Genomic DNA, 27,653 nt, shown 5'->3' on the forward strand with positions numbered 1-27,653 from the left:
AACTCTATATTATGATATTGTAATCTGCCCCTGTTAGGTTAAATCCAACATATTACGAGCATAGAGCGAAATAGTAAAGTCTCACTAATTCGAGTTGAATTGGCAGGTGCGAAAATAGTGTGAATTCTGCATTGGATATTCAAGGGGATTTCTCATTATTTTGAATGTTACTCACTGCGAAACGTTTTCTTGTTATGGGTGGAAATAAAGTGAAGTAAAATATGAGAGGGTCTCTCTCTCTCTCTCTCTCTCTCTCTCTCTCTCTCTCTCTCTCTCTCTCTGCAGGCCGCGTATATACCGCGCTATGCACCAAAAACCCCAAGATATGAGGCCTTTCAACCCAAATCTGCACATGTAGAGCCCAACTACAAAGAATGCATCTATAATGCCAGGGGTTGATGCAGATACGGGGATAATTTCAGGTATACACACAAAAATAAATATGAAGGCGAAAGAACAAATATAATAGAAAATTTGGATTTTTTAATGGCAGAATTCCGGGAAATGAAGAAAAGAACATCATATCAGAACAGGAAGGAAGCATGGGAGAATCCATGTCATTACCAATATTAAATAATGGGGATGAAACACAAACCATAGTAGTGATGAATGCACAGGGTTTAGTCACGAGTAACTCTAAAAGGAAAATAGAGTTCTTAGAAGAACTAACCCAAATTGAAAAAATAGATATATTAAATATAAGTGAAACATGGTATTCCCAAGAGACTGGCAGTGATGACCAGATAAAGGGTTTCCAAACTTATAGATCTGACAGAACAAATAGGAATCAAGGGGGAACCGCAATATATGGAAGAGACATAAATCAAGGAAAAGTCTGTGAAAAATACAGCAACACAGAATGTGAATTGATTGCGGTAGAATTTGAATCTGAAAAACTAGTGAATATTGTAGTTTACAGACCCCCAAATACTAAAGAGTTTGACATAATGATAGAAAAAATAGATGATATATGTAGAAACCATAAAGACTGGAATATACTCCTATCCGGAGATTTTAACTTTCCTTTCGTGGATTGGAAAGAACGGATAGAAGAAAGTGGTTGTATGTATACATATAAAAAAAAAGAGTAATAGTAGCGCAGAAGATAAGAGGCAATTTGAAAAGCTTCAAGATAAGCTATTAGAACATAATATGCAACAAATAAACCACATTCCAACAAGAAAGGAAAATGTCCTAGATCTAATATTTGTGAATGTGGTGAATTATGTTAAAGAAATAATAGTGAATAACACGGGAATTTCAGACCATAATGTCATAGAATTAATAGTCCATTCCAAAGCAAGTGATCACAGAATTAATCAAAGCACAAAACATTGGGAAGGATATGGAAAATATAATTTTTATAGTAAGAATATAAAATGGTCAGAAATAAATGAAGAACTGAATAAAGAATGGAAAAATGTGTTTGTAAGTGATAATATACAGGTAAATACGGAGATACTGTACAAAATACTGGAGAAAATTGTTGAAAAATATGTACCGAAGAAAAACAATAAACAAAAGACATGCATACCAAGAGAAAGAAGGATCTTATTTCAGAAAATTAAAAAGTGAAAGAAAAATCTTGCAAAAAAAAAAAATGTGTGGAAAATGATGGAAATAAAATGTAAGATAGAAAATGCAGAACAAAAGATTATACAGTCAAAAGAAAATGAAAAAAGGGACTTAAAAGAAAGGACACTTCAAAATATAAAAAATAAAACCCAAAATACTTTACTCCTATGCAAAAAAGATGAATAAAGGGAGATTAGAAATAGGCCCTCTAAGAATTGAAGGACGGCTAACGAATGAAAAAAAGGAAATATGCAACATATTAGCAGAAAAATATAAGAGTGAGTTCACGCCAAGAATTGCGAATGAGAACAATGAACCAGAAATGAGAGAAGAAAATGTTGAATATCTAACGGATATAGATATTAATGAAGCAGATATTGTCAAGGCTATAAACGAAATTAAAAATGGATCAGCAGCCGGACCAGATGGAGTTCCAGCGATTTTGTTAAAAAAAACTGCAAACACTATCGCGAAGCCGCTTGCAATACCGCTAAGACAAAGTGTAGATATGAGCGAGATATATGTTAAACATAAATTACCTTATATAACCCCTATCTTCAAAAGTGGATCAAGACTAGAGGCAAGCAATTATAGACCTGTTAGTCTAACATCACATATTATGAAAGTGTATGAGAGGGTAATAAAAAAGAAAATAATGGATCATTTGGTTAAAAATAATTTGTTTAATATAGGTCAACACGGTTTTGTGCCCGGAAAAAGTACACAAACCCAACTGATAGCACACTATGAAAACATATACAAAAATATGATAAATGAAAAAGACACAGATGTGATCTATCTAGATTTTGAAAAAGCCTTTGACAAGGTAGACTATAATATATTAGAGAAAAAAATGAGAAAGGATAATATTGTAGGAAAGATAGGAAAATGGATAAAAGAATTCCTGCAAAACAGAAAACAGATAGTGGTTGCAAATGACGAGAAATCGGATGAAGCTCAGGTAATATCTGGCGTGCCACAAGGTACGGTATTAGCTGCACTGCTGTTTGTTATTATGATCTCAGACATAGACTGTGATGTTGAAAACTCTGTAGTGAGAAGTTTTGCCGATGACACAAGAATAAGTAGAGAAATTACTTGTGATGAAGATAGGAACTCACTACAAAGAGATCTAAACAAAATATATGAATGGGCGGAGATAAATAGGATGGTATTTAACTCCGATAAATTCGAATCAATGAATTATGGAAACAAAGAAGGAATGTTATATGCATACAAGGGACCTAATAACGATGTGGAGGATTAATTTTAATTTAATTTTTTTTTTTTGCCAAATCAGAGAGAGAGAGAGAGAGAGAGAGAGAGAGAGAGAGAGAGAGAGAAATTGTTTACAGTATTGGCTTTAGTTTGTCTCAGAGAGAGAGAGAGAGAGAGAGAGAGAGAGAGAGAGAGAGAGAGAGAGAGAGAGAGAGAGTTGTTTTAGTATTGTTAAATCGAGACATTTTATTTGCTATAGCTTTGTCATTAGAGAGAGAGAGAGAGAGAGAGAGAGAGAGAGAGAGAGTGAGTGAGTGAGTGTGGGTGTTTATTTACTTAGTTTTGTCAAACCGCAAGAGAAAGAAAGCGTTTATTTGCTTAGTTTTGTGAGAGAGAGAGAGAGAGAAAGAAAGAAAGTGTTTATTTGCATAGTTTTGTGAGAGAGAGAGAGAGAGAGAGAGAGAGAGAGAGAGAAAAAGAAAAAGAAAGAAAGAAAGAAAGAAAGAATTTAATTTGCTTTAGTTTGCTAGATCGCGCGTGCGCAAGAGAGTAGGCTATGTGTGGTTGTGTGTGCGTGTGTTTGTGTGTCCGCGGTGCGCGCTGAAGAAAAAAGGGTAATTAGCGAATGATTGTTTGAAGTTGGAAAGATTGTTGGTATAATTGAGGTTGTTTGTTTACTTTTTTAGCTAGGATAGGGTGGTGATGAATGTTTTGGGCGAAAGCATTGGATATCGAACGATAGTAGGAGTCGGCTGTGTATTTTTTTTGCTCTTCGAAAGCCGGCTGTGAAGCTTTTTTTATATTCTGAGCCGCGATTCCTCCTTTGGAGAGGTTTTCTTGAATGTAAATTTGTTTGTTGACGACCTGGCCTGTATTAGATTGTTTTAAGACTGCTCTTGGATTACGCAACCGTTGATGACCTGGACTACGATTAGGATTACGATTTGATTGCACTGAACGATTTCCTTGATTTTGATGCCATAATGACCCAGCCCGTTTGAAGGATTTTCCGTTTGGATTACTGTTTATAAAGATTGTGTAAGATGACGATGATGATGATGATGATGATACTGACACCTGTGACTCAAGGAGTTGAGGCCGTTATGGCAAATTAAGAACTCTTCGGTTACCATAAACTGTAGTGGTAGTTTGCCGTGAAAGGACAGTTCGGCTTGTGTGTGGCGACAGTGTTGGTGTCGTAATATATATAAACACATATTTTGAGTTGGTGTGCGGTTTAGTATTAAGTTTGTTAGGGGTTTTTTTATTTGAATGGTGATACGGTTTTTTTTTGGTATATTTATGAATTTAATGATTTGTTTTACGTGTAATTATTTTGGTTGTTGGTGGTTTATATGTTAAGCTTATTTTGAATGCAGAATTTTTTTTGCTTTTGGTTGCGGTGAATATAATTTTAAGGCTATGTTTTGTTTTCATTTTCCTTTTGTCCAAGAGTCCAGTTTAAAGTAAAGTAAGGGGAAAGTTTGTGTTGTGGGATATTTTGGAAGTAAGAGTGATTAAGGGTGTGGGGGGGTTGTTTTGTTGACATCCCGCTACATAAATTTGGCGCCCGAACAGGGACTTGAGAGGTGGGATTGAAGCTGGACTCTTTGACGAAGGACGGAATTAGGGTTAAGGTTGAAGAAAAATGGAAGGTAAATACGAGGCTTTGGAGGAGGAATTGCGGCATTATAAAGAACGGGAGCAGATGTGGATAGTTGAGAAAGAGAGGTTGCTAGTAGAGAATGAGAGGTTGAACTGGGAGAATGCGGCGATGCAGAAGGAGCTTAGGGAGTTAAAGGGAACTGTAGAGAGAGTGGAAGAGGGTGTTGAGATGAGGATGCGAGAAAATGAGAAACGAATGGAAGCTATGATGGGGCAAGTAATGGGGATGATGAAAACGGTCATAGGTGAAGGTGCAGTCGGAGGAGTGGCTTCTGCTTCTGGTAACGGGTTGATGGTGGAAGAGGATAGGGTAAGTGATAATGGGGAAGGTAGTGATAGTGATATTGAAAGTAAAGGGCCTAGACATAGTAAGATTGGAACGAAGGGTGATAGGAAGACTGAGAAGAAAGGTAAAGATAGTGTGAAGAAAGAAAAGAAGAAAGGTCAGGGTGTGAGTGAGGATGATCATGAATGGGTGAAGGTGGTAAGTAAGAAAAAGGGTAAGAAGGGAATAGTTAAAGATAGGACTTTGAGTGTAGAATTAGATTCATTGTATTCAAATGAAGAAGAAGGCAACAAGAAGGGAGTAGACAGTGAAGATAGTAGTGAGAATGAAGTAGAGGAAGTTTGTAAGACAGTGTTTATGAGAGAGGTACCTAGGTGTGAAAGGTTTAATGAACATAGCAGTAGGGATGTATATGACTTCTTTAGGGAATATGAAAAGTTTTGTCAGGCTAAGTATGGGGATAGTAAGAGAGTTTGGGCTAGGGAGTTAGGAGAATTTTTGTCAGGATATTTGTTGACGATGTATGGGGTGATAATGAGTGTAGGAGAGGTTGAGTATGAAAGTGTAAAGAATAGGATATTTGAACAGGTAAAACGTATGAAAGGTAGTGTTAGGTATAAGCGAAAAAATGATTTTGATGAAGCACGAATGAAGGTGGGTGAGGCAATCTCGATGTATGTATGTCGGTTAGAAACATTGGCTAGAAAGAAGTATGGGGACGAAGGAATAAATGAAAATAAGGAACTAATGAAGAAGTTTTTGGGTACAGTACCAGAGAGTGTGTGTGAGTTTATTAATTTGAAACGGAAGGAGAAAATGAGGTGGACTAGAGAGAGATTGACTTGGGATGATATTTTAGAGATAGTTGAGGATTACGAGTTGGATAGGTGTATGAAAGAAAGTAAATCTGTGAGTGTAAGAACTGGAATGGAGGAATGTGTGCCAGAATTTGGTAGTTTTAGAGATGCTGTTATGAGAGGGCCAATGAGGGTAGCTGATAGTGTAGTAGATAGAAGTGTTAGGGTGAGTAATGTAGGAATACCTATGCCGAGAAATGACGGGTTTAGACAGGGAAATCAAGTTTGGAGAGATAGAAGTGCTAGTACGCAGCAAGTTAGGTTAGGTAGTGGTATCCGTGAAGAGAGGTGTTATAGGTGTGGGAAGGTAGGACATAAAAAGAACGAGTGTAGATGGGCATTAGGAGCATGTTTCGGGTGTGGAGAGACAGGGCATCGTATTAGCGACTGTAAGAAAGAGAAAGTGGTTAAGTGTTATCGGTGTGGTATGACTGGACACATAGCGAGTGGATGCCGTAATAATCGTATGAATGTAATTTGTGGTAATTGTGGTAAGGATGGTCATTATGCTAGAATGTGCAAGGAGCCACGGGGTAAGTGTACTGAATGTGGTGCAGATGGGCATGTAGCTAGGGTTTGTAGGAATAAGGGATCAAGTCAGCCAGGATGTTCGGGAAACTAATTAATCAGAGGGTTCAGCTGGGTGAGTCCTCGTGTGTGTGGGGAGTGAATGTGATGCATGTTCGTGAGGGTTTATTGCATGAAGATGTGATGGGAGAAAGAGCACATGATTGCATGAGTGTGAAATTGATTTTTAATGGTGTAGAGTTGGTTGGTTTGATTGATACTGGTTGTGGTGTCAATTTAATGTTTAGGAATGCATATGATAAGGTAAAAGAGGTTTGTGAATTTAAGGGATGTAAGGGTGAAGTAAAAGGTATTGGTAATTTGCGTATGCCTGTGCAAGGAAAGTTGCGGGAAAATGTTATGATTGGGGGGTTGATGATGGAGGATAATGATTTTTACGTGGTCGAGGGAGCGAATGAGAAATATGACGTACTGCTTGGGTATAAATTTTTGAAAAAAATGTGGTATGATTGTACATCCAAGTGTGAATATGATTGAAATAAAGGTTAAAGGTAATATTTGTGGGGAATTTTATTTAAAGGAAGACGGCAGAGTGAGTACGAAGGTGTGGAAGGGAGTGCCGTTGGTAGCAAAGGAAAGTGTAAAGTTATCGGGTAAGAAAGGTGAGGTTATTAGTGTAAAAGTTGCATGGCCGAGCAGTCTGGGAATTTCAAATAGTGACAAGGATGAATATGTAGTGGAAGGTATGGAAGCAGGTAATTTGGTGAAAACGAGTGCGTATATATATGATGGTGTTATGAATATGCAAGAACCCAAGGTGTATGTAAGGTTGTTGCAGAGTGTTAGGAGGAAGAGAGTACGTGGAATACGTGAAGGCGATTTCATGGGATGTATGTATACACTGATTAATGTAGAGGATGGAAGATATGTTAAGGCGAGACAGGTGATGTCTGGTAAGGTAAAGAACGATGACGATTGGGATTACGATACGTTGAAAGGAAGAATTAAGTTAGATGAGAGTATAAGTGAGGTCGAAAGGGAACGATTGCTTAAGATGTTATGGGATAAGCGGAGAGTTGTGAGTCTCGGTGACGATGATTGTGGGGGGTCAGACCTGCCAGAATTTAAAATAGTTCTCAGTGATGATACCCCCATATATCAGCGTCCCAGGCATTTTTCTCCGCCTATTGCCAAGGAGATAGAGGAGCAGTGTCAGGAATTAGAGCGTATGGGTGTAATAGAAAGGAGTGAGAGTGCCTGGAATAGCCCTATTGTCCCTGTACGAAAGCCTGATGGAAGTTTACGTATGTGTATTGATTATAGGAAGGTGAATGAGGTGACTGTTAAAGAACGTTTTCCAATGAATGTGGTGTCTGATTGTGTTTATAAGATGCATGGAATGAAAGTTTTTACTAAATTAGATTTGGTGCGGGGCTATTATCAGATGCCTCTGGCAGAGGGGAGCAGGCCCATTACCGCATTTTCAAGTACGAATTGTCACTTTCAATTTAAAGGTTGAGTTTTGGTCTTGCTAATGCGCCTGCTGCCTTCCAAAGAGCAATGAATGTAGTTTTGGCTGGGTTTGATAGACAGAAGGTGACTGTTTTTATAGATGATATTCTGATTGCGAGCGAGACTGTTGAGGAACATATGCGGTTGCTTGAGGCAGTGTTGATGCGGTTAATTGAAGTTGGTGTGAAAATTAAGCTTGAGAAGTGTACATGGTTGTCCAGGGAGGTGGAATTTCTTGGGCATGTAGTGGGTGAATCTGGTATAAGGAAGAGTGACAAGTTTGTGAATAAGGTGCGAGAATTTCCACGTCCCCGGACTGTGCGTGAGTTGCGAGGTTTTCTTGGTTTGGTTGAGTTTGGGCGCAAGTTTGTTAGAGATTGTTCAGGTATAGGGAAGCCTTTGAATGAATGGACGGGTAAAAGGAATAGTACAAAATTAAAATGGGATGATCGGATGATAGAAGCATTTGAAAGGTTGAAGGAAGAGGCCGCGAAAGACGTCACTTTGGCATTTCCAGACTACAGTGAAAATGCGAATATGCTAGAGTTGTATACGGATGCGAGTGGGGTTAGTATGGGTGGTTGTTTGGTTCAAATGCAGAGAGTAAATGGAGAAGAGCAATTGAGAGTAATAGCGTATGTTAGTAAAGCGTTTAATAAAGCTGAGCGGAAGTATTCGACGATTGACAGGGAATTGGCTGCAATACGATTTTGTGTGAAAGCATTGAAAGTATTTTTGTATGGTGTAAAATTCATTGTGCGTACTGACCATCAGCCCCTAGTGTACATGATAAGGAAAGAGTGTGTGAATGCAAGGGTTGCTAGGACCATAGAGGATTTGAATGAATTTGATTTTAGGTTAGAATATGTACCGGGAAATAAGAATGTGATAGCGGATGCGATGTCGAGGATGCATGGGAGGATGGAAGATAAAGAGAGTAATCAGAATTCTGAAAGGTTGCCTGAAGGTTTAGTTGTGGAACAGAGTTGTGAAGGGGAAGATATGGTATATAAGTGTATCCTAATGGGTTTAAGTAAGTTAATACAAGAGGGGTTAGATACGGAAATACCAGGTAGTGTAAGCGAGCTTAAAGAAGGGTGATGAATGAAGTGTCAAAAGAAATGGTATATGAGGAGGAGAGTAGCGTACTAGAAGGGGAAGTATTATCAAGGATATAATGGTGGTAAGTATGTTGTATGGTGTAACTGTGTATTTGTATTTTGGATGGAATCGACCGATGGAATATAGGGCATATAAGGAGAATGATAGGGAATATATTTTGAGGATTCAATGTAAGGAGGAATGTTGCAAATTGTTGAGTGAGAAGGATAATGGTGCAAGTGACCTTAACCTAAGATATGACGGTATAGAGGACAGTGAATATGATGATGAACATATTGGTGAAGTGAGCGACAGAATTGAAAGGAGAGTAAATGTATGTATGCATGGTGTAAAAGGAAGGATGATGACATATGTGAATATAAATGAGAATGAATATTGTAGTTTATTGATACGGGTGCTCAAGTGTCATTAGTAAATGAGTTGGTTATCAGGGAAATTGAGAGGTACAATTGGGAAGTGAAAAGACAGTGTACGAGTGTGAGAATTCATGGAATAGGTCAAGGAAGTTTACTTGTTTGGGAAGAAGTGAGGTTGAAGGTGAAACTAGGGAGTATGGAAGTTGAACATAATTTTATTGTAATGGGAGAGAATGAAATGCCTAGTTGTTTTTTGATGGGAATAGATTTTTTGAGGTTGCACCATGTGTCAGTTGATGTTGGTAAGGGTTTGCTTTCAAAGTATGGCTGCAAGTTAATAGTAATTGAGGATAATAGTGTATTCATGGCGAATTTTGTTGGCATGATTGATATTGCAAAAAGTGAAGATGATTTGTTGAGCAAAGAGGAGGTGGAAGAAATGCAAGGTGAATGTTTTAGAGATAAATAGGTTACGTGAATGTATTTTAAATGGTATTAGGGTGGAAGAATGGCCGTGTGATTTGGAAGCGTATAAGAAAGTTGTTAAAAGATTTATTGTTTGTAAGAATATTGTGTATTTTTTGCATAGGGGAATGGATGAAGATATATATGTTCCTGTATTTCCAATGCATGCAGCTGTGGGTATGTGTATGGTAGTGCATGACAGGTATGGGCATATGGGGAAGAATAAATTGTGGGAATGCATGCGAGAGAGGTTGTTTACGCCTGGGTTGAGTCAAATTTGTAGGGATGTAGCGACTACTTGTGAGGATTGTCAGAAGGGAAAGTATCAGAGCATGCATGCAAGTCCGCCTGTTCTGAGATTACGTATGAAAGAGCCATTTGAGATGTTTGTGATTGATTGTGTTTCGTTGCCTGTGACTGCGAGAAGACATGTGGGAATGATTGTCATGGTCGATCATATGAGCAAGTTTGCGTATGCCGTACCCATCAAGAATAAAAGAAGTGAGACTGTAGCGAGAATGGTAAGTCAAGTGATGTTGCCGATGAGTGTGTGTAAGCCTGCGAAAATGTTAAGTGACAATGGTCCGGAGTTTGTTGGATGGGAGTTTGAGCAGATGTTAAGAGAATGGGGCATTGAACACGTGTATTCGACTCCGTATATGCCGAGTGCGAATGGTTTGGCTGAAAGGACTGTAAGAACTTTGACAGAAATTTTGCGGATGATGAGTACATGTGATAATGATTGGGATTTATATGTTGGGCGTGCGTTGTGGGCGTATAATGCGACGGTGCACAAGAGTACTGGTATGTCTCGTGTAAGTTTGTGTTGAATTTTGAAAAGATAGTAAGACCGAGATTGAGTGTGTCCGAGAATGATAGAGATGTTTGGAAGAAAGCAAATGAGAGATTTGAAAGCTACAAAGTGGGAGAGAAAGTGTTGAAAGAAGTAATTGAAAAGGGAAGAATGAATGTCAATAAGGTACGTGATAAGTTTGAAGGTCCATATGAGGTGTTAGATGTTGGTTCTAGTGGGTTGAGTTATGTTTTAGGTAAAGTAAGTGTGGATGGTAGTGTGGAAAAGGTTAGGGCACACCACAATCAGTTGCGGAAATGGAAGGAGGTACCAAGATATATTCAGGAGAATGGTATGACTAAATGGCTTAAAACGAACAAGTATGAACCGAGTATGTGTGAGGCATTAGGTTTAGAAGATAAGCAATTGGTGTTAGTAGAGTATGGAAGGAAAAAGAAGTCTGAGAATTTTACTGGGGATAAAAGGCGGGAAAATTTTGTTGTTGTAGGCGGGAATCAGAATAAGCAGGACAAGGGTGTAAATGTACAGGTGAGTATGGAAGATAAATGTATTAATACAGATGAAACTTGGATGAGTATGAATGATACTTATAGTGTGTGTGGTTTTTCGTTAGATGAGGCAAGAGAACGTATGACGGACACGAGAATGAAAGATAGGAGAAAGATAAGCAGTATGAATGATTCTTTTGTTAAAGTAGAAAATGGTTTAGATGTAATGGATGAATTGTTGACAGAAATTAGTGGGATTTTCGGGCCAGATGAAACTGAGGTAGATGAAATAGTGAATGATATCTTAGACGAGCAGAGCATAGACGGGAATAGTAATAGTACGTTGAATGAAAACGACATGGAAGAAGTGAATGAGAGAGTGCAGGTATATGAAGGCCCAGTTACCCGAAGCCGAGGCCCTGTTCCAGACTGCGACTGGGTAATAAGAAAATAGGTAAGTGTTGTGTGAGGATTTGGCAAAGTAAGGGGGGAGGAATGTGGAGGATTAATTTTAATTTAATTTTTTTTTTTTGCCAAATCAGGAGAGAGAGAGAGAGAGAGAGAGAGAGAGAGAGAGAGAGAGAGAGAGAGAGAGAGAGAGAGAGAGAGAGAGAAATTGTTTACAGTATTGGCTTTAGTTTGTCTCAGAGAGAGAGAGAGAGAGGAGAGGAGAGAGAGAGAGAGAGAGAGAGAGAGAGAGAGAGAGAGTTGTTTTAGTATTGTTAAATTGAGACATTTTATTTGCTATAGCTTTGTCATTAAAGAGAGAGAGAGAGAGAGAGAGAGAGAGAGAGAGAGAGAGAGAGAGGAGAGAGAGAGAGAGAGAGAGAGAGAGTGAGTGAGTGAGTGTGGGTGTTTATTTACTTAGTTTTGTCAAACCGCAAGAGAAAGAAAGCGTTTATTTGCTTAGTTTTGTGAGAGAGAGAGAGAGAGAAAGAAAGAAAGTGTTTATTTGCATAGTTTTGTGAGAGAGAGAGAGAGAGAGAGAGAGAGAGAGAGAGAGAGAGAGAAAAAGAAAAAGAAAGAAAGAAAGAAAGAAAGAATTTAATTTGCTTTAGTTTGCTAGATCGCGCGGTGCGCAAGAGAGTAGGCTATGTGTGGTTGTGTGTGCGTGTGTTTGTGTGTCCGCGGTGCGCGCTGAAGAAAAAAGGGTAATTAGCGAATGATTGTTTGAAGTTGGAAAGATTGTTGGTATAATTGAGGTTGTTTGTTTACTTTTTTAGCTAGGATAGGGTGGTGATGAATGTTTTGGGCGAAAGCATTGGATATCGAACGATAGTAGGAGTCGGCTGTGTATTTTTTTTTGCTCTTCGAAAGCCGGCTGTGAAGCTTTTTTTATATTCTGAGCCGCGATTCCTCCTTTGGAGAGGTTTTCTTGAATGTAAATTTGTTTGTTGACGACCTGGCCTGTATTAGATTGTTTTAAGACTGCTCTTGGATTACGCAACCGTTGATGACCTGGACTACGATTAGGATTACGATTTGATTGCACTGAACGATTTCCTTGATTTTGATGCCATAATGACCCAGCCCGTTTGAAGGATTTTCCGTTTGGATTACTGTTTATAAAGATTGTGTAAGATGACGATGATGATGATGATGATGATACTGACACCTGTGACTCAAGGAGTTGAGGCCGTTATGGCAAATTAAGAACTCTTCGGTTACCATAAACTGTAGTGGTAGTTTGCCGTGAAAGGACAGTTCGGCTTGTGTGTGGCGACAGTGTTGGTGTCGTAATATATATAAACACATATTTTGAGTTGGTGTGCGGTTTAGTATTAAGTTTGTTAGGGGTTTTTTTATTTGAATGGTGATACGGTTTTTTTTGGTATATTTATGAATTTAATGATTTGTTTTACGTGTAATTATTTTGGTTGTTGGTGGTTTATATGTTAAGCTTATTTTGAATGCAGAATTTTTTTTGCTTTTGGTTGCGGTGAATATAATTTTAAGGCTATGTTTTGTTTTCATTTTCCTTTTGTCCAAGAGTCCAGTTTTAAAGTAAAGTAAGGGGAAAGTTTGTGTTGTGGGATATTTTGGAAGTAAGAGTGATTAAGGGTGTGGGGGGGTTGTTTTGTTGACATCCCGCTACAACGAGACAATCACAAACAAGGAAGCAATTAAAGAACTTGGTGTAATGTTAAATAGGAATATGTTATGCAACGACCAAATAGCAACACTGTTGGCTAACTGTAAAGCAAAAATGGGAATGTTATTCAGACACTTTAAAACAAGAAAAGCTGAACACATGATTATGCTTTACAAAACTTATGTACGTAGTACACTCGAGTACTGCAATGTGATATGGTACCCACACTACCAAAAGGATATTGCACAAATAGAGAGTGTACAAAAGTCCTATACTGCTAGAATAGAAGAAGTTAAGGACCTTGACTACTGGGAAAGACTGCAAATTTTAAAACTATACAGTCTAGAAAGGAGAAGAGAACGCTACATGATAATACAAGCATGGAAGCAAGTAGAAGGAATTACTGAAAACATCATGGAGCTAAAAAATATCAGAAAGAGCAAGCCGAGGTAGATTAATAGTGCCAAAAAATATACCAGGAAAACTAAGGAAGGCGCACAGGACATTAATCCACTACGCACAAGCATCGATAATGCAGCGACTATTTAATGTGCTGGCAGCTCATCTAAGAAACATATCAGGAGTGAGCGTAGATGTGTTTAAGAATAAGCTCGATAAATACCTAAGATGCATCCCAGACCATCCAAGACTGGAATATGCAAAATACACCGGAAGATGCATTAGCAACTCTCTGGTGGATATACAAGGTGCCTCACACTGAGGGACCTGGGGGAACCCCCCCCCCCAAAAAAAAAAAATAAGTAAGGCTCCCCCTCTCTCCTGGCCTTTCACTTATTTCATGGCAGCATTTTTTTCCTTTATATATATATATATATATATATATATATGTATATATATGTATATATATATATATATATATATATATATATATATATATATTTTATATATGTATGTATGTATGTATATGAATAGTAGAAAAATTACTGCCAGGAAATAAGTGAAAGGACAGGAGAAGATTTGAAATTAGTAACATTTAAAATAATGAGAAATCCCCTTGAATAAGGAATGCAGAATTCACACTATTTTTGCATGGGCCAATTTAGCTCGAATTAGTGAGACTTTGCTATTTCGCTCTATGCTCGGAATATGTTGGATTTAACCTAACAGGGTAGATTACAATATCATAATATAGAGTTATCTAAAGAGGGAATTTAATACCCAGAGATAAAATTCTAATCTTTCGAGACAAAAAAAAATAAAAATAGAAATCTTCCTTTGGTAATATAATATTACAGAGAAATACAGAATGCTGGTATTAAGTGCTACTGAATTAATGTTTATTTTTCCCTCTTGTCGTGTTACAGAGATCGGGGATACAAATGAGTTACTGTAATGCGATACTACTATCGTTTCCAGAAGCCGTGTAATAGTGTTTTTTTTTAAATAACTCCTAAAATAACTGATGTATTTCCATGATATCAAAGCAGGGAGCGCTTTCATACAATGACCTAATTTTGGGAAATACTGTGCATTGCCAATTACGTTTCATTAACTTTTTCACTTAAGAAAATGAGGCTAAAGCCAGTCTTAGCCACCCACATATTCGCAAAAGTGATGACGTCCCTCAGTGACGTTTGTTATAACGTTTCCTCCCCTGTACCTCCCATCCCCCGAATTGTTAAACGCCTGTTTAACTCCATAGATAATTGTAATATGACCTACCCCAAGCAATACGAAATTCTTTGTCAGTAAATGTTCAGCATACCTGGTAATGTGATTCGTGACTTTAGACTTTACCTAAACACAAGACCAACGTTTTTATATCTTACCCACTCACTACATTGAAGATCAAGAATGAGACTTATGACAGGAGACGAAAGAAGCCATGCTAACCCTACACTTCACACTTCAAGCGAGTGTTGGTAAAGCAATAGAAATATAGTTTTCTTTAGGTTAAGCCGTAGGACTCATTCTTTCATACAACACAGGTTACTCGATTACATCAATTGCTAGGAAGAAAATGACAGAGAGCATTGTTTGATATAATTTATCATATCAATTTCACCAGAGTGTAGCTTGAATTCCTTAGAAGGTAGACTTCTAAAAGATGTTTCATATAAGGGCATTGACATCGGCCATTTGATAAATTTTGAAATCATATATATATATATATATATATATATATATATATATATGTATATATATATATATATATATATATATATGTGTATATATATATATATATATATGTATATATATATATATATATATATATATATATATATATATATGTATATATGTGTGTGTGTGTGTGTGTGTGTGTTCATACATACATAAGATTTATTATATTTCAACCTATAGTTTTATATATTTATTTACGTTATAAGTACCAGTACCTATTTTTGTTACTTTAAAGGTATGTGACAAATATCATTGCGACTTCGTCACTGGAATTATACCAGACTTCAATTAATGAACCAATCAACCTTACTTTGAGAAATCCATTGACCTTGTCTACATGTCAAGCTGATATACTCGTATCAAAGTATTCATTGGCTTTGCTTTTCCAAAATAATGTTATCACCAATTGCTGGAAACCATAGATTTATGAGGAATGAAAAAAAAAACAAAAAAAAAACAAGTAATGGACACTTATACATTTTACTCATCATAACTCTCAAGGAAAAAAATTGTATTTCGATTTCTACTAATGTTTTTATTTTATTCTTTTATTTTATTTTATTTTTTAGTAGCAAATCTAAAATTTGTAGGAGTCCGAGTAGAATATCTCTCAGTGCGATTCCACACCCCTGTTTTAAAACTCTTCTATTATGTTAGATAATTTGTGTTAACCATATAATCATCATCTACCACCATAAAATATTTTTTTGCCCTTCCGGCTCATTTTATATGTGCAGTACACAGCCTTTCCTAACAGGGATTTACTCAGTAGCCTAATAACAATGGGAATGAAGGAAAGAAGGCAAATAGGAAGGGGGGGGGGAGTACTAGGATAGCCATGGGTGTAAACACCGAAGGAGGTTTGGGGGAACCTCTGCGTCACAGTTACGTGATTAAGTAACACTTCTTCGAAACGCTCTGAAGGAAGGGAAGAAGTTCCTCTTTTTTCTAAGAGTAAACGGGTTAATTAAGCACATCTTTCAATTCATTGTACCACCAAAAATTAGGCCAATGTTTGAAACATTCATTGCTGTAGTTTCATGGAAATTCATATGCCGGTTTGTTAGATATTTGGGTTAAAACACTACTACACGGCCTCTGGAAACGAATAGTAATGTTGCTCGTGTGGCAAAGCGCTCGGAGACATGAATTATGAATGTTGGAGTCAAGAGTTCGCACATACACTAGGATTAAGATTTTTTTTGTGTGCATAACTACTAAAATAAAATGAACAGAGAAATTGTCAGGATGTTTGATATATATATATATATATATATATATATATATATATATATATGTATATGTATATGTATATATATATATGTATATGTATATATATATATATATATATATATATATATATATATATATATATATATATATAGGTAGTAGGTTGGCTAAGGCACCAGCCACCCGCTGAGATACTATCGCTAGGGAGTTATTGGGTCCATTAACTGGTCAGACAGTACTACATTGGATCCCTGTCTCTGGTTACGACTCATTTAATCTATGCTTACACATACACCGAATAGTCTGACCTATTCTTTCCACCTTCTCCTCTGTCCTAACACACCTGACAACACTGGGAATACCAAACAATTCTTCCTTGTTCAAAGAGTTAACTAATGCAATGTCATTGTTCAGTGGCTACTTTCCTCTTGGTAAGGGTAGAAGAGACTCTTTAGCTATGGAAAGCAGCTCTTCTAGGAGAAGGAAACTCCAAAAGTAAACCATTGTTCTCTAGTCTTGGGTAGTGCCATAGCCTCTGTACTATGGCCTTCCATTGCCTTTGATTAGGGTTCTCTTGCTTGAGGTACACTTTGGCACGTTGTTTTACCTTATTTCTTTTCCTCTTGTTTGTTTTGAAGTTTTTATTGTTTATTTATAAAAGATCTAATTTAATGTTGTTACTGTTCTTAAAATATTTTATTTTCATCATTTATTACTTCTCTTGTATCTTATCTCTTTCCTTATTTCCTTTTCTCTCTGGGCTATTTTTCCATGTTGGAGCCCTTGGGCTTATAGCATCTTGCTTTTCCAACTAAGGTTGTAGCTTGGGTTTTGATAGTAATAATAATAATAATAATAATAATATATATACATATATATGTATGTATATATATATATATATATATATATATATATATATGTATGTATATATATATATATATATATATATATATATATATATATATATATATATATATATATATATATGTATGTGTGTATATATATATATATATATATATATATATATATATACATACATATATTCAGTATATGTGTGTGTGTGCGTGCGCACGCGCTGTGTGTGTGTGTGTGTGTGTGTGTGTGTGTGTGTGTGTGTGTGTGTGTGTAAGTAATAGCAGAGCAGATCAATATGCTTTGCCTGATTAAAAAATCTGTAATGTTTAGACTCAATTAATTGATAATTTTATGTAATGATTCATATCACTATTTACGAGTCAACTGTCATAAAGGATAAAAATTGACGTATTATTATTGTTATTATTATTATTATTATTATTATTATTATTATTATTATTATTATTATTATTATTATTATTATTATAATCGTAGAGTAATGGAACTAGCAGGGATTAAACTTTATGTAAAAAGCTGGAAATGATTTAATTTTGGAAGGTCAAGGTAAAGGTCACGGTCAAGCAAAATGTCCAATTCACGTAATCAGTCGTATGTTTGGACATCGTTGTCACAGCGGCTTCAAACTTGGCTCATATTTGAGTCTATGAAGATCCACGCCAATTAATACATGTTAAGGTCAAAGGTCAAGGTCGAGAAATATGTGGCTGCGGGGTAGGTATGCGCTGTACTGAGTGCCTCTCTAGTTATTATTGCTATTACAATTGGCTAAGCTACAGCATAGCTGGAAAAAGTAGCCTAGTGATGAAAGGAAATAATTATATAAATAAACTATTATCAAGATAAGTAATGAACAATTAAAAGAACATAATTTAACAACAGTAACAGCATATAACTTTCAATCATAAACTATAAAAAAGAGACATGTTTGAACTCCCAAGGATCAATATTCCTAAATTTGATTTATATCTCCTTCTTCTCCTGCAGGATGTATCGACGACGTCAGGATCTCCGGTAAGAGCGTCCCCCTGCCTCCTGCCGTCAACGGGACGCCCTGGGGACAAGCCAGCATGTTCAAGGGAGTCGAAAGGGGTTGTAGGGCTCCTCCCGCTTGTACTAACGTCTCCTGTAGGGCGCCTCTTACCTGTATAGACACCTGGAGGAGTTATCACTGTGGGTGAGTTGAAAATGCATTATATCAGTTTAGTGAGATCGTTGTTACTGTTTGGACATGAGTCGCGGTATAACAATGAAACAATATCCAACAGATTTAGTAGATTTGAGAACAAAGCCCTCAGAAGAATATGGTGAGTTAAATGGCAGGACAGGATCAGAAATGAAACTATAAGAGAGATTATTCGAGTGCCATATGTGAATGAGATCAGGGTGAAGGGTAGATGGAGATGGTTTGGGCATGCTCTTCGCACTCCCCAAGAGAGATTAGATCACCAAACGTTCAGCTGGGCTCCACAAGGCACTAGGAGAGTTGGAAGACCCAGTTTCCTTTTCCACCTATTTAAAGTTGTTACAGTATATCAATATATAAAAGAAATGACCTTATTTCTTTTAAAGAAATACATGAAAGAATCTAAATTTCCAAAATTTTAACCAACGAAGCTTACCTTACATCATCATCTCCTCTTACGCCTATTGAAGCAAAGGGCCTCGGTTAGATTTCGCCAGTTGTCTCAATCTTGAGCTTTTAATTCAATACTTCTCCATTCATCAGCATCTACTTCACGCTTCATAGTTCTCATCCATATACTCCTTGGTCTTCCAACTCTTGTAGTGCCACGTGGAGCACAGTTAAAAGTTTGGTGAACCAATCTCTCTTGGGGAGGGCGAAGAGCATGACCAAACCATCTCCATCTGCCCCTCAGCATGACCTCCTGCCTCTCTAATAATTTCTTAGTGTTTTACAGTGTGTGTGTGTGTGTGAGAGAGAGAGAGAGAGAGAGAGAGAGAGAGAGAGAGAGAGAGAGAGAGAGAGAGAGAGAGAGAGAGAGAAAGAGATTGTCTTAGAGCAGGAATGTCATAAAAGTTAATTGAGGAGCCGAGAGAAAGAGAAAGAAAGTATCAACAAAAGCAAAGATGTTATAAAGGAAAATTGAATTAGAGAAAGAGAGAGAGAGTATGTGTGTGTGTTTGTTTCTGTATTCAAGGCTTGTGAAAAGGGAAATTAATAATTGATAGAGAGAGAGAGAGAGAGAGAGAGAGAGAGAGAGAGAGAGAGAGAGAGAGAGAGAGAGAGAGAGAGAGAGAGAGAGAGAGATCTTGTAAAGGGGAAGTTTTAGTTGAAGGAGAGAGAGAGAAACAGTCTTTATGCAAGGAACAAGTAGAATATAGAGGATAACTGAGAGAGAGAGAGAGAGAGAGAGAGAGAGAGAGAGAGAGAGAGAGAGAGAGAGAGAGAGAATCTTTACCTTAAGGAAGGAACTTGTAGAGTAAAACTGATGATTGAGAGAGGGGGGAGAGAAAGAGATAGTCTATTGGCAAGCATTTTGTAAGAGAGAGAGAGAGAGAGAGAGAGAGAGAGAGAGAGAGAGAGAGAGAGAGAGAGAGAGAGAGAGAGAGAGAGAGAGAGATTGTCTATAGGCAAGGATCTTGTAGAGGAAAAGTGATAATCGAGAGAGAAAAATCTACTATATCACCCCTTGTCACCTCCAACTGATTCTGTTCTTGTCTCCCTCCAGATGTGGGGAAGGTCGAGTCTTATCAGCGAGTCGGAACATCTGTGAAGACGAGAACGAGTGTGTTTGGGAGCCCTGTCTTAATGGGGGAACTTGCTTCAATAAACAATCAAGTTAGTATTAAATGGCGTTGTTATTATTATTGTTATTATTATTATTATTATTATTATGATTATTTTTTGTTTTGTTTTTGTTTAATGTGGATGCGTAATATATATATATATATATTTATATATGATATATTCTTTATGCACACACACACACACACACACATATATATATATATATATATATATATATATATATATATATATATATATATATATATACCTTATTATTATTATTATTATTGTTGTTATCATTATCATTAGCTACAATCCTTGTTGGAAAAGCAGGATCTTATATTCCCAAGGGCTCCAATAGGGAAAAATAGCCTGGTGAGGAAACGAAACAAGAAAATAAATAGAATACGAGAGAAGTAATGAACAATTGAAATAACATATTTTATTAACAGTAACAACATTAAAATATATCTTTCATAAATCATCTATAAATAGACTTATACCATCTGTTCAACATGAAAACATTCTCTGGAAATGTGAACTTTGGAAGTACTTCTGATTCAAGCTTAATGTGTTCTTTAAAAGGGGTTGAGGAATGAAAAGGTTTATTGGAGGAAAAAGGAGCATCAGTTGGGGTTGGTAATATTAGATTGAGGTTTTATAATTTTCTATTTTTGTTTAGGTAAATTTTAGGGAAATTTATTTCATGGGTCTTTTAACATTGCTTTGGAAGGGAGGCCGTGTGAATTTAGTATGGATGCATCATATTTTAGGCCTTTTCAGTATTTTTACATCTTATTTTGGGCTTTTTCAGTTTTGTTGCATCTTATTTTGAGTGTTTTCATTATTCATTTTTTCTTTGGGGGGGGGCTTTTTTCAATATTGTTGTATCATATTTTGGGCCTTTTCAGTATTTTTGCATTATATTTTTGTTTTACTATTAATAGATACTTATTTTGGGGTTTTTCAGTATTGTTGCATCTTAATTTGGGCCTTCTCTTTTTTTTTTTTGCATCTTATTTTGGCCATTTTCAGTATTGTTGCGTCTTATTTTGGGTTTTTTCCTTATTGTTGTATCTTATTTGGGTCTTTCTCAGTATTGTTGCGTCTTATTTTGGGTTTTTTCATTATTGTTGTATCTTATTTGGGTCTTTCTCAGTATTGTTGCGTCTTATTTTGGGCTTTTTCATCATTGTTGTATCTTATTTGGGTCTTTCTCAGTATTGTTGCGTCTTATTTTGGGCTTTTTCATCATTGTTGTATCTTATTTGGGTCTTTCTCAGTATTGTTGCGTCTTATTTTGGGCTTTTTCATCATTGTTGTATCTTATTTGGGTCTTTCTCAGTATTGTTGCGTCTTATTTTGGGCTTTTTCATCATTGTTGTATCTTATTTGGGTCTTTCTCAGTATTGTTGCGTCTTATTTTGGGCTTTTTCATTATTGTTGTATCTTATTTGGGTCTTTCTCAGTATTGTTGCGTCTTATTTTGGGCTTTTTCATTATTGTTGTATCTTATTTGGGTCTTTCTCAGTATTGTTGCATCTTATTTTGGGCTTTTTCATTATTGTTGTATCTTATTTGGATGTTTCTCAGTATTGCTGCGTCTTATTTTGGGTTTTTTTCATTATTGTTGTATCTTATTTGGGTCTTTCTCAGTATTGCTGCGTCTTATTTTGGGCTTTTTCATTATTGTTGTATCTTATTTGGGTCTTTCTCAGTATTGTTGCGTCTTATTTTGGGTTTTTTCATTATTGTTGTATCTTATTTGGGTCTTTCTCAGTATTGTTGCGTCTTATTTTGGGTTTTTTTCATTATTGTTGTATCTTATTTGGGTCTTTCTCAGTATTGCTGCGTCTTATTTTGGGCTTTTTCATTATTGTTGTATCTTATTTGGGTCTTTCTCAGTATTGTTGCATCTTATTTTGGGCTTTTTCATTATTGTTGTATCTTATTTGGGTCTTTCTCAGTATTGTTGCGTCTTATTTTGGGCTTTTTCATTATTGTTGTATCTTATTTGGATGTTTCTCAGTATTGCTGCGTCTTATTTTGGGCTTTTTCATTATTGTTGTATCTTATTTGGGTCTTTCTCAGTATTGCTGCGTCTTATTTTGGGTTTTTTTCATTATTGTTGTATCTTATTTGGGTCTTTCTCAGTATTGTTGCGTCTTATTTTGGGTTTTTTTCATTATTGTTGTATCTTATTTGGGTCTTTCTCAGTATTGTTGCGTCTTATTTTGGGTTTTTTCATTATTGTTGTATCTTATTTGGGTCTTTCTCAGTATTGTTGCGTCTTATTTTGGGCTTTTTCATTATTGTTGTATCTTATTTGGGTCTTTCTCAGTATTGTTGCGTCTTATTTTGGGCTTTTTAATATTGTTGTATCTTATTTGGGTCTTTCTCAGTATTGTTGCGTCTTATTTTGGGCTTTTTCATTATTGCTGTATCTTATTTGGGTGTTTCTCAGTATTGTTGCATCTTATTTTGGGCTTTTTCATTATTGCTGTATCTTATTTGGGTCTTTCTCAGTATTGTTGCGTCTTATTTTGGGCTTTTTCATTATTGCTGTATCTTATTTGGGTCTTTCTCAGTATTGTTGCGTCTTATTTTGGGCTTTTTCATTATTGCTGTATCTTATTTGGGTCTTTCTCAGTATTGTTGCGTCTTATTTTGGGCTTTTTCATTATTGCTGTATCTTATTTGGGTCTTTCTCAGTATTGTTGCGTCTTATTTTGGGCTTTTTCATTATTGCTGTATCTTATTTGGATGTTTCTCAGTATTGTTGCGTCTTAGTTTGGGCTTTTTCATTATTGTTGTATCTTATTTGGGTCTTTCTCAGTATTGTTGCGTCTTATTTTGGGCTTTTTCATTATTGTTGTATCTTATTTGGGTCTTTCTCAGTATTGTTGCGTCTTATTTTGGGCTTTTTCATTATTGTTGTATCTTATTTGGGTCTTTCTCAGTATTGTTACGTCTTATTTTGGGCTTTTTCATTATTGTTGTATCTTATTTGGATGTTTCTCAGTATTGTTGCGTCTTATTTTGGGTTTTTTCATCATTGTTGTATCTTATTTGGGTGTTTCTCAGTATTGTTGCGTCTTATTTTGGGTTTTTTCATCATTGTTGTATCTTATCTTATTTGGGTGTTTCTCAGTATTGTTGCGTCTTATTTTGGGTTTTTTCATTATTGTTGTCTTATTTGGGTGTTTCTCAGTATTGTTGCATCTTATTTTGGGTTTTTTTCATTATTGTTGTCTTATTTGGGTCTTTCTCAGTATTGTTGCGTCTTATTTTGGGTTTTTTCATTATTGTTGTATCTTATTTGGATGTTTCTCAGTATTGTTGCGTCTTATTTTGGGTTTTTTCATTATTGTTGTATCTTATTTGGATGTTTCTCAGTATTGTTGCATCTTATTTTGGGTTTTTTCATTATTGTTGTATCTTATTTGGATGTTTCTCAGTATTGTTGCATCTTATTTTGGGTTTTTTCATTATTGTTGTCTTATTTGGGTGTTTCTCAGTATTGTTGCGTCTTATTTTGGGTTTTTTCATTATTGTTGTATCTTATTTGGATGTTTCTTAGTATTGTTGCATCTTATTTTGGGTTTTTTCATTATTGTTGTATCTTATTTGGATGTTTCTCAGTATTGTTGCGTCTTATTTTGGGTTTTTTCATTATTGTTGTCTTATTTGGGTCTTTCTCAGTATTGTTGCGTCTTATTTTGGGTTTTTTCATTATTGTTGTATCTTATTTGGATGTTTCTCAGTATTGTTGCGTCTTATTTTGGGTTTTTTCATTATTGTTGTATCTTATTTGGATGTTTCTCAGTATTGTTGCATCTTATTTTGGGTTTTTTCATTATTGTTGTCTTATTTGGGTGTTTCTCAGTATTGTTGCGTCTTATTTTGGGTTTTTTCATTATTGTTGTCTTATTTGGGTCTTTCTCAGTATTGTTGCGTCTTATTTTGGGCTTTTTCATTATTGTTGTATCTTATTTTTGGTTTTTCATTATAGTTGCATTTTATTTTGGGCTTTTTCAGTATTATTACATCTTATTTCGGGTTTTTCATTATTAATGCATTTTATTTTGTTCTTTTTCATTATTAATGCATTTTATTTTGTTTTTTTTTCATTATTATTACTTCTTAGATTGTACTTTTTCATTATTATTGCATATTAAGGGAACATCAATGGATTTTGTTAACTATGTATAAAAAAAAATTAGGGGAAAAAATTTGCCTTTTCCCAATTATGGAATCAAATCGACAGTTAGCAAAAAACTATCATATATTGGCCCGTGTAGCCAAGCACGGGCTCTTGCAATTATGCAGCGTATAGTAAAAAAAAAAACTTATTTCAATAGGTTGAATCTCATCATCTGGTTTTCACTATAAAATAATTTTTTTTCCCTCCAACAGCTGGTTATGTATGCGCTTGTCCGAGTGGATTCAACGGTCAGCACTGCCATCTACCGGATGCTGCGGACACTTCTTTGAAACTGTCTCTGGGGGCACTTGTAGCTATTGTAGTTTGGTGCTCCTTCTTATTATGTAAGTTCATGTTTGTTTTTATTGCATTTTCTATAATTGTTGAGATTCATTTCGTACCTTTTCTCAAGTAAATACGTAGACCATCTAATTAAGAAGCCAAAGTCATTTTATTAAGAATTCTTATTTTTACAATTCACGGTTTCTTAAACAACAAGTAATATAGGCTATAGAAAACGAATTACGATCAACAATTGTAAGGGTAACTTAAGTAATATTTCTTCCCGTTTTCTTTTCATCAGTGCTCATCTGTGCATTCCTCCTACATCAACATCACCGAAGGTCAGCCTTATGCCGAGGTATGGCTGATATAAAGGAAAATATGATCAATTGCAGAGAGCAATCGTCGTCACCGTGTAGTCATACGCCGAACCTCCTGGAACTAAAACTTTTAAAACCCCCTAAAGCCAATGGTCAGCCTGCGTGGAATAAGAACCCAAATATTGCTGGTAAGTGACCCATTTTCTTTAAATTCCCATTTTCTATAAAGTCCCATTTTCTTTCTTTTCCTTCGTATGGCACTATGTTTCTTTTTACTAGGTTTAATTGGATTTATTTGGTATATTTTGGAGTCCCTTTTATTCTTCTTCGATTGGTCTATCAGTCAGTTGAAGTTTGGATTGTTTTTGACCAAATAGTTCCATGTCTTAACTTTAGAAATATTGCTTTTTTTTTGCTTCCTCTGTAATTTCATAGTTTTCACACTGGCTCGAAATTCTGATTCTCAGTATGTTAGGTCGTGTTTCCATGATGTGTTAGGGATTTTGTGATAGCTCCAAATGTCTTAAAAACTTATCGTCGTCTTCATCATCAGCCGTTACTAGTCCGCTACAGAACAAAGGTCTCAGACATGTCCATCCTCTTGCGTCTGTATTCTTTCTATGGCAGTTTATAACCGTGAATTATCTTAGTTCATTAATGCATCGTCTTCTTGTCCTTCCCCTGCTTCTTTTGTAATCTCTAGGGACCAATGCTGCTATTCTTTATGTTCATCTATTATCTGTCATTCTCACTATATGTCCTGCCCATGTCCATTTCTTTTATTTTACAAATTGTTAGTTTGCTCTTGTATACATGTTGCTCTTTTTTCTGTCTCTTTGTGTTATTCCCATCATTATACTTTCCATAGCTCTTGGAATTGTAACTAGCTTATGTTCTAAGGCTTTCGTAAGGCTCAAAGTTTGTGATCCGTAAGTTAATACTGGTAGAACCATCTGATTAAATACTTTTCTTGGAGAAAGTGGCATTTTGCTTTTCATAATCTCATTTTGTTTACCAAAAGCTGTCCAATCCACGCTTATCCTTCTTTCAATTTCTGTTTTAGTGTGTGATATTTGTATGTTATGCATTGTATTATATTCCATTTCCATTTTCCTTTCATACATCATCACTACAACGTTATTTTTCAATCCTGTATTCTTATTTTTCCTTTATCGCGCAATGTGCATTCCAATACGCCTTTTGATGACGAAAATTACTGTCCCTTGTTATTCTAGGTTACCCTGAGGCTTTCTAATATTTCATATTTTGGGGAAATGGGGAAATTTTCAACTATTTTCATCTGCCTTGTTCTCCAAAGTCCCTATGAACATTGTTCAATTCGTTTGCCTTTTCTCAATTTTTTGGTTTTTGGGAAATATATGTTTTTGAACAGGTAATTCAGAGATTGCAGGTATAACGCATCCGTCTAATTCTTAGCGTAGTAAACATAGGTAGGGTCCTTCCTTTCAGACATTGCGTGTTAAATCAACTCTATTAGTTCCTTTGCAGTCAGTTGAGAGTGTTGAATCTTTTTATATAGTTAGAACCTTCACCATGCAAAATTTCCAGTCTGATGGAACCCTATAATGCAGGGTTGAGATAGTTTTGTGTATAAACCTAGTATTGAGCCCCCTCAGAAGTAAGGATCTGCCCTACTTCCTTGAATAGCTCCATCATAGAGAGGATCCATTTTAATATAATCCCTAAAGACAATGAAATATCAGGTACAGTTAACCATATTGACATATCTAAATTACCTCTCAGAAGCAAACATTAAAGGTAGTATCATATCGTATTTTTTGTTTTTTCTTTAAATCTTATCTTTCTCCTTGAGATTCTAATCCTCCTCTCTCTCATCAAGACTCTCTCATTTACCTTCTTTAGGTGTCAATATTGTGTGTTCTCTTCCTTCTACCTCTTCCTTCTGTGGCATATAGCCCCTAATCTCTCAAAAAAAGGCTTACTCATGCAAAGAAATCTTTATCTTCAATATTCTCTAATCATGGCCATGATGGTACTGGATATTTACCTTGCGAGATTTCAATTTCATTCTTCCTTTTTATGTCGTATTTGGCAAAGACGAGACTGGACAGTGAAACATCAGACAAGCACCATATTATTCAAGAGTGAACACGATCACGACCGTAAGGTCTGCATCTCATTCATCAACTTGCTGGTTTCAGTCCTTATAGTCATGTTCATGATCATTCCTGGGTGTTATGGGGCATCTTATTACTCACGCAATATTACCAGTCTTTGCTCTGCTAATTATAACTTTAAAATTCTGAATAGAAATACGAAACTAAACAAGTAGAATTCTAAATTATTCTGGCTTTGATTGTTGATGTATTGAAGACGGAATTCAGAGAAGCCAAACAATATTATATTAACCTAAAATTAACAGAATAATCGAGTACATTTTTAATTTGCATGTTCTAATATACTAATGTCTCTACACTCCTTTTGGGAGTTAGAGACGTTTACTAAAAGATGACAAAAATTGATGAAATGTAATGTTAAACAATGATGGAAAATGTATGCATTCATATACACATTGAAAAGTAAAGTCAAGTGTCTGATCAAAAATTTAATACATTTAATATTATATGTTTCTCATAAATTTTTCTATTTTCAATTTTACTTATCAGAAATATAAAGGAAAAAGGTGATGAAAATATAACGCACTAAATTACTCAAAATTAACAGGAATAAAATTATCAGAATTAAAACCATTTTGATAATAAATGAAATATAGACTTCACCAAGAATTTAAGAAAACACTGCCGAATGGTATATCGAAGAGCTAGGATGACCAGCATAGAGATGTGAGCAGCTCAAGTGGACTCCGGGGAGCCAGACCGTGGCACTTTGG

The 27,653-nt window shown here is 35.8% G+C and overlaps 1 protein-coding gene across 1 annotated transcript in view; it reads left to right on the forward strand.

The window, feature by feature from the left end:
* Positions 1–27,653, forward strand: part of LOC137625260 (putative neural-cadherin 2) — an 81,559-nt gene that overhangs the window by 31,103 nt on the left and 22,803 nt on the right. Inside the window, exons 11-14 of the mRNA XM_068356056.1 lie at positions 18,211–18,400; positions 19,917–20,026; positions 24,392–24,523; positions 24,763–24,969. Coding sequence (XP_068212157.1) covers positions 18,211–18,400; positions 19,917–20,026; positions 24,392–24,523; positions 24,763–24,969 — 639 coding nt within the window. The remainder of the gene's footprint in view (positions 1–18,210; positions 18,401–19,916; positions 20,027–24,391; positions 24,524–24,762; positions 24,970–27,653) is intronic.

Source organism: Palaemon carinicauda, chromosome 32 (genome assembly GCF_036898095.1).
Source record: "Palaemon carinicauda isolate YSFRI2023 chromosome 32, ASM3689809v2, whole genome shotgun sequence".
Taxonomy (NCBI): domain Eukaryota; kingdom Metazoa; phylum Arthropoda; class Malacostraca; order Decapoda; family Palaemonidae; genus Palaemon; species Palaemon carinicauda.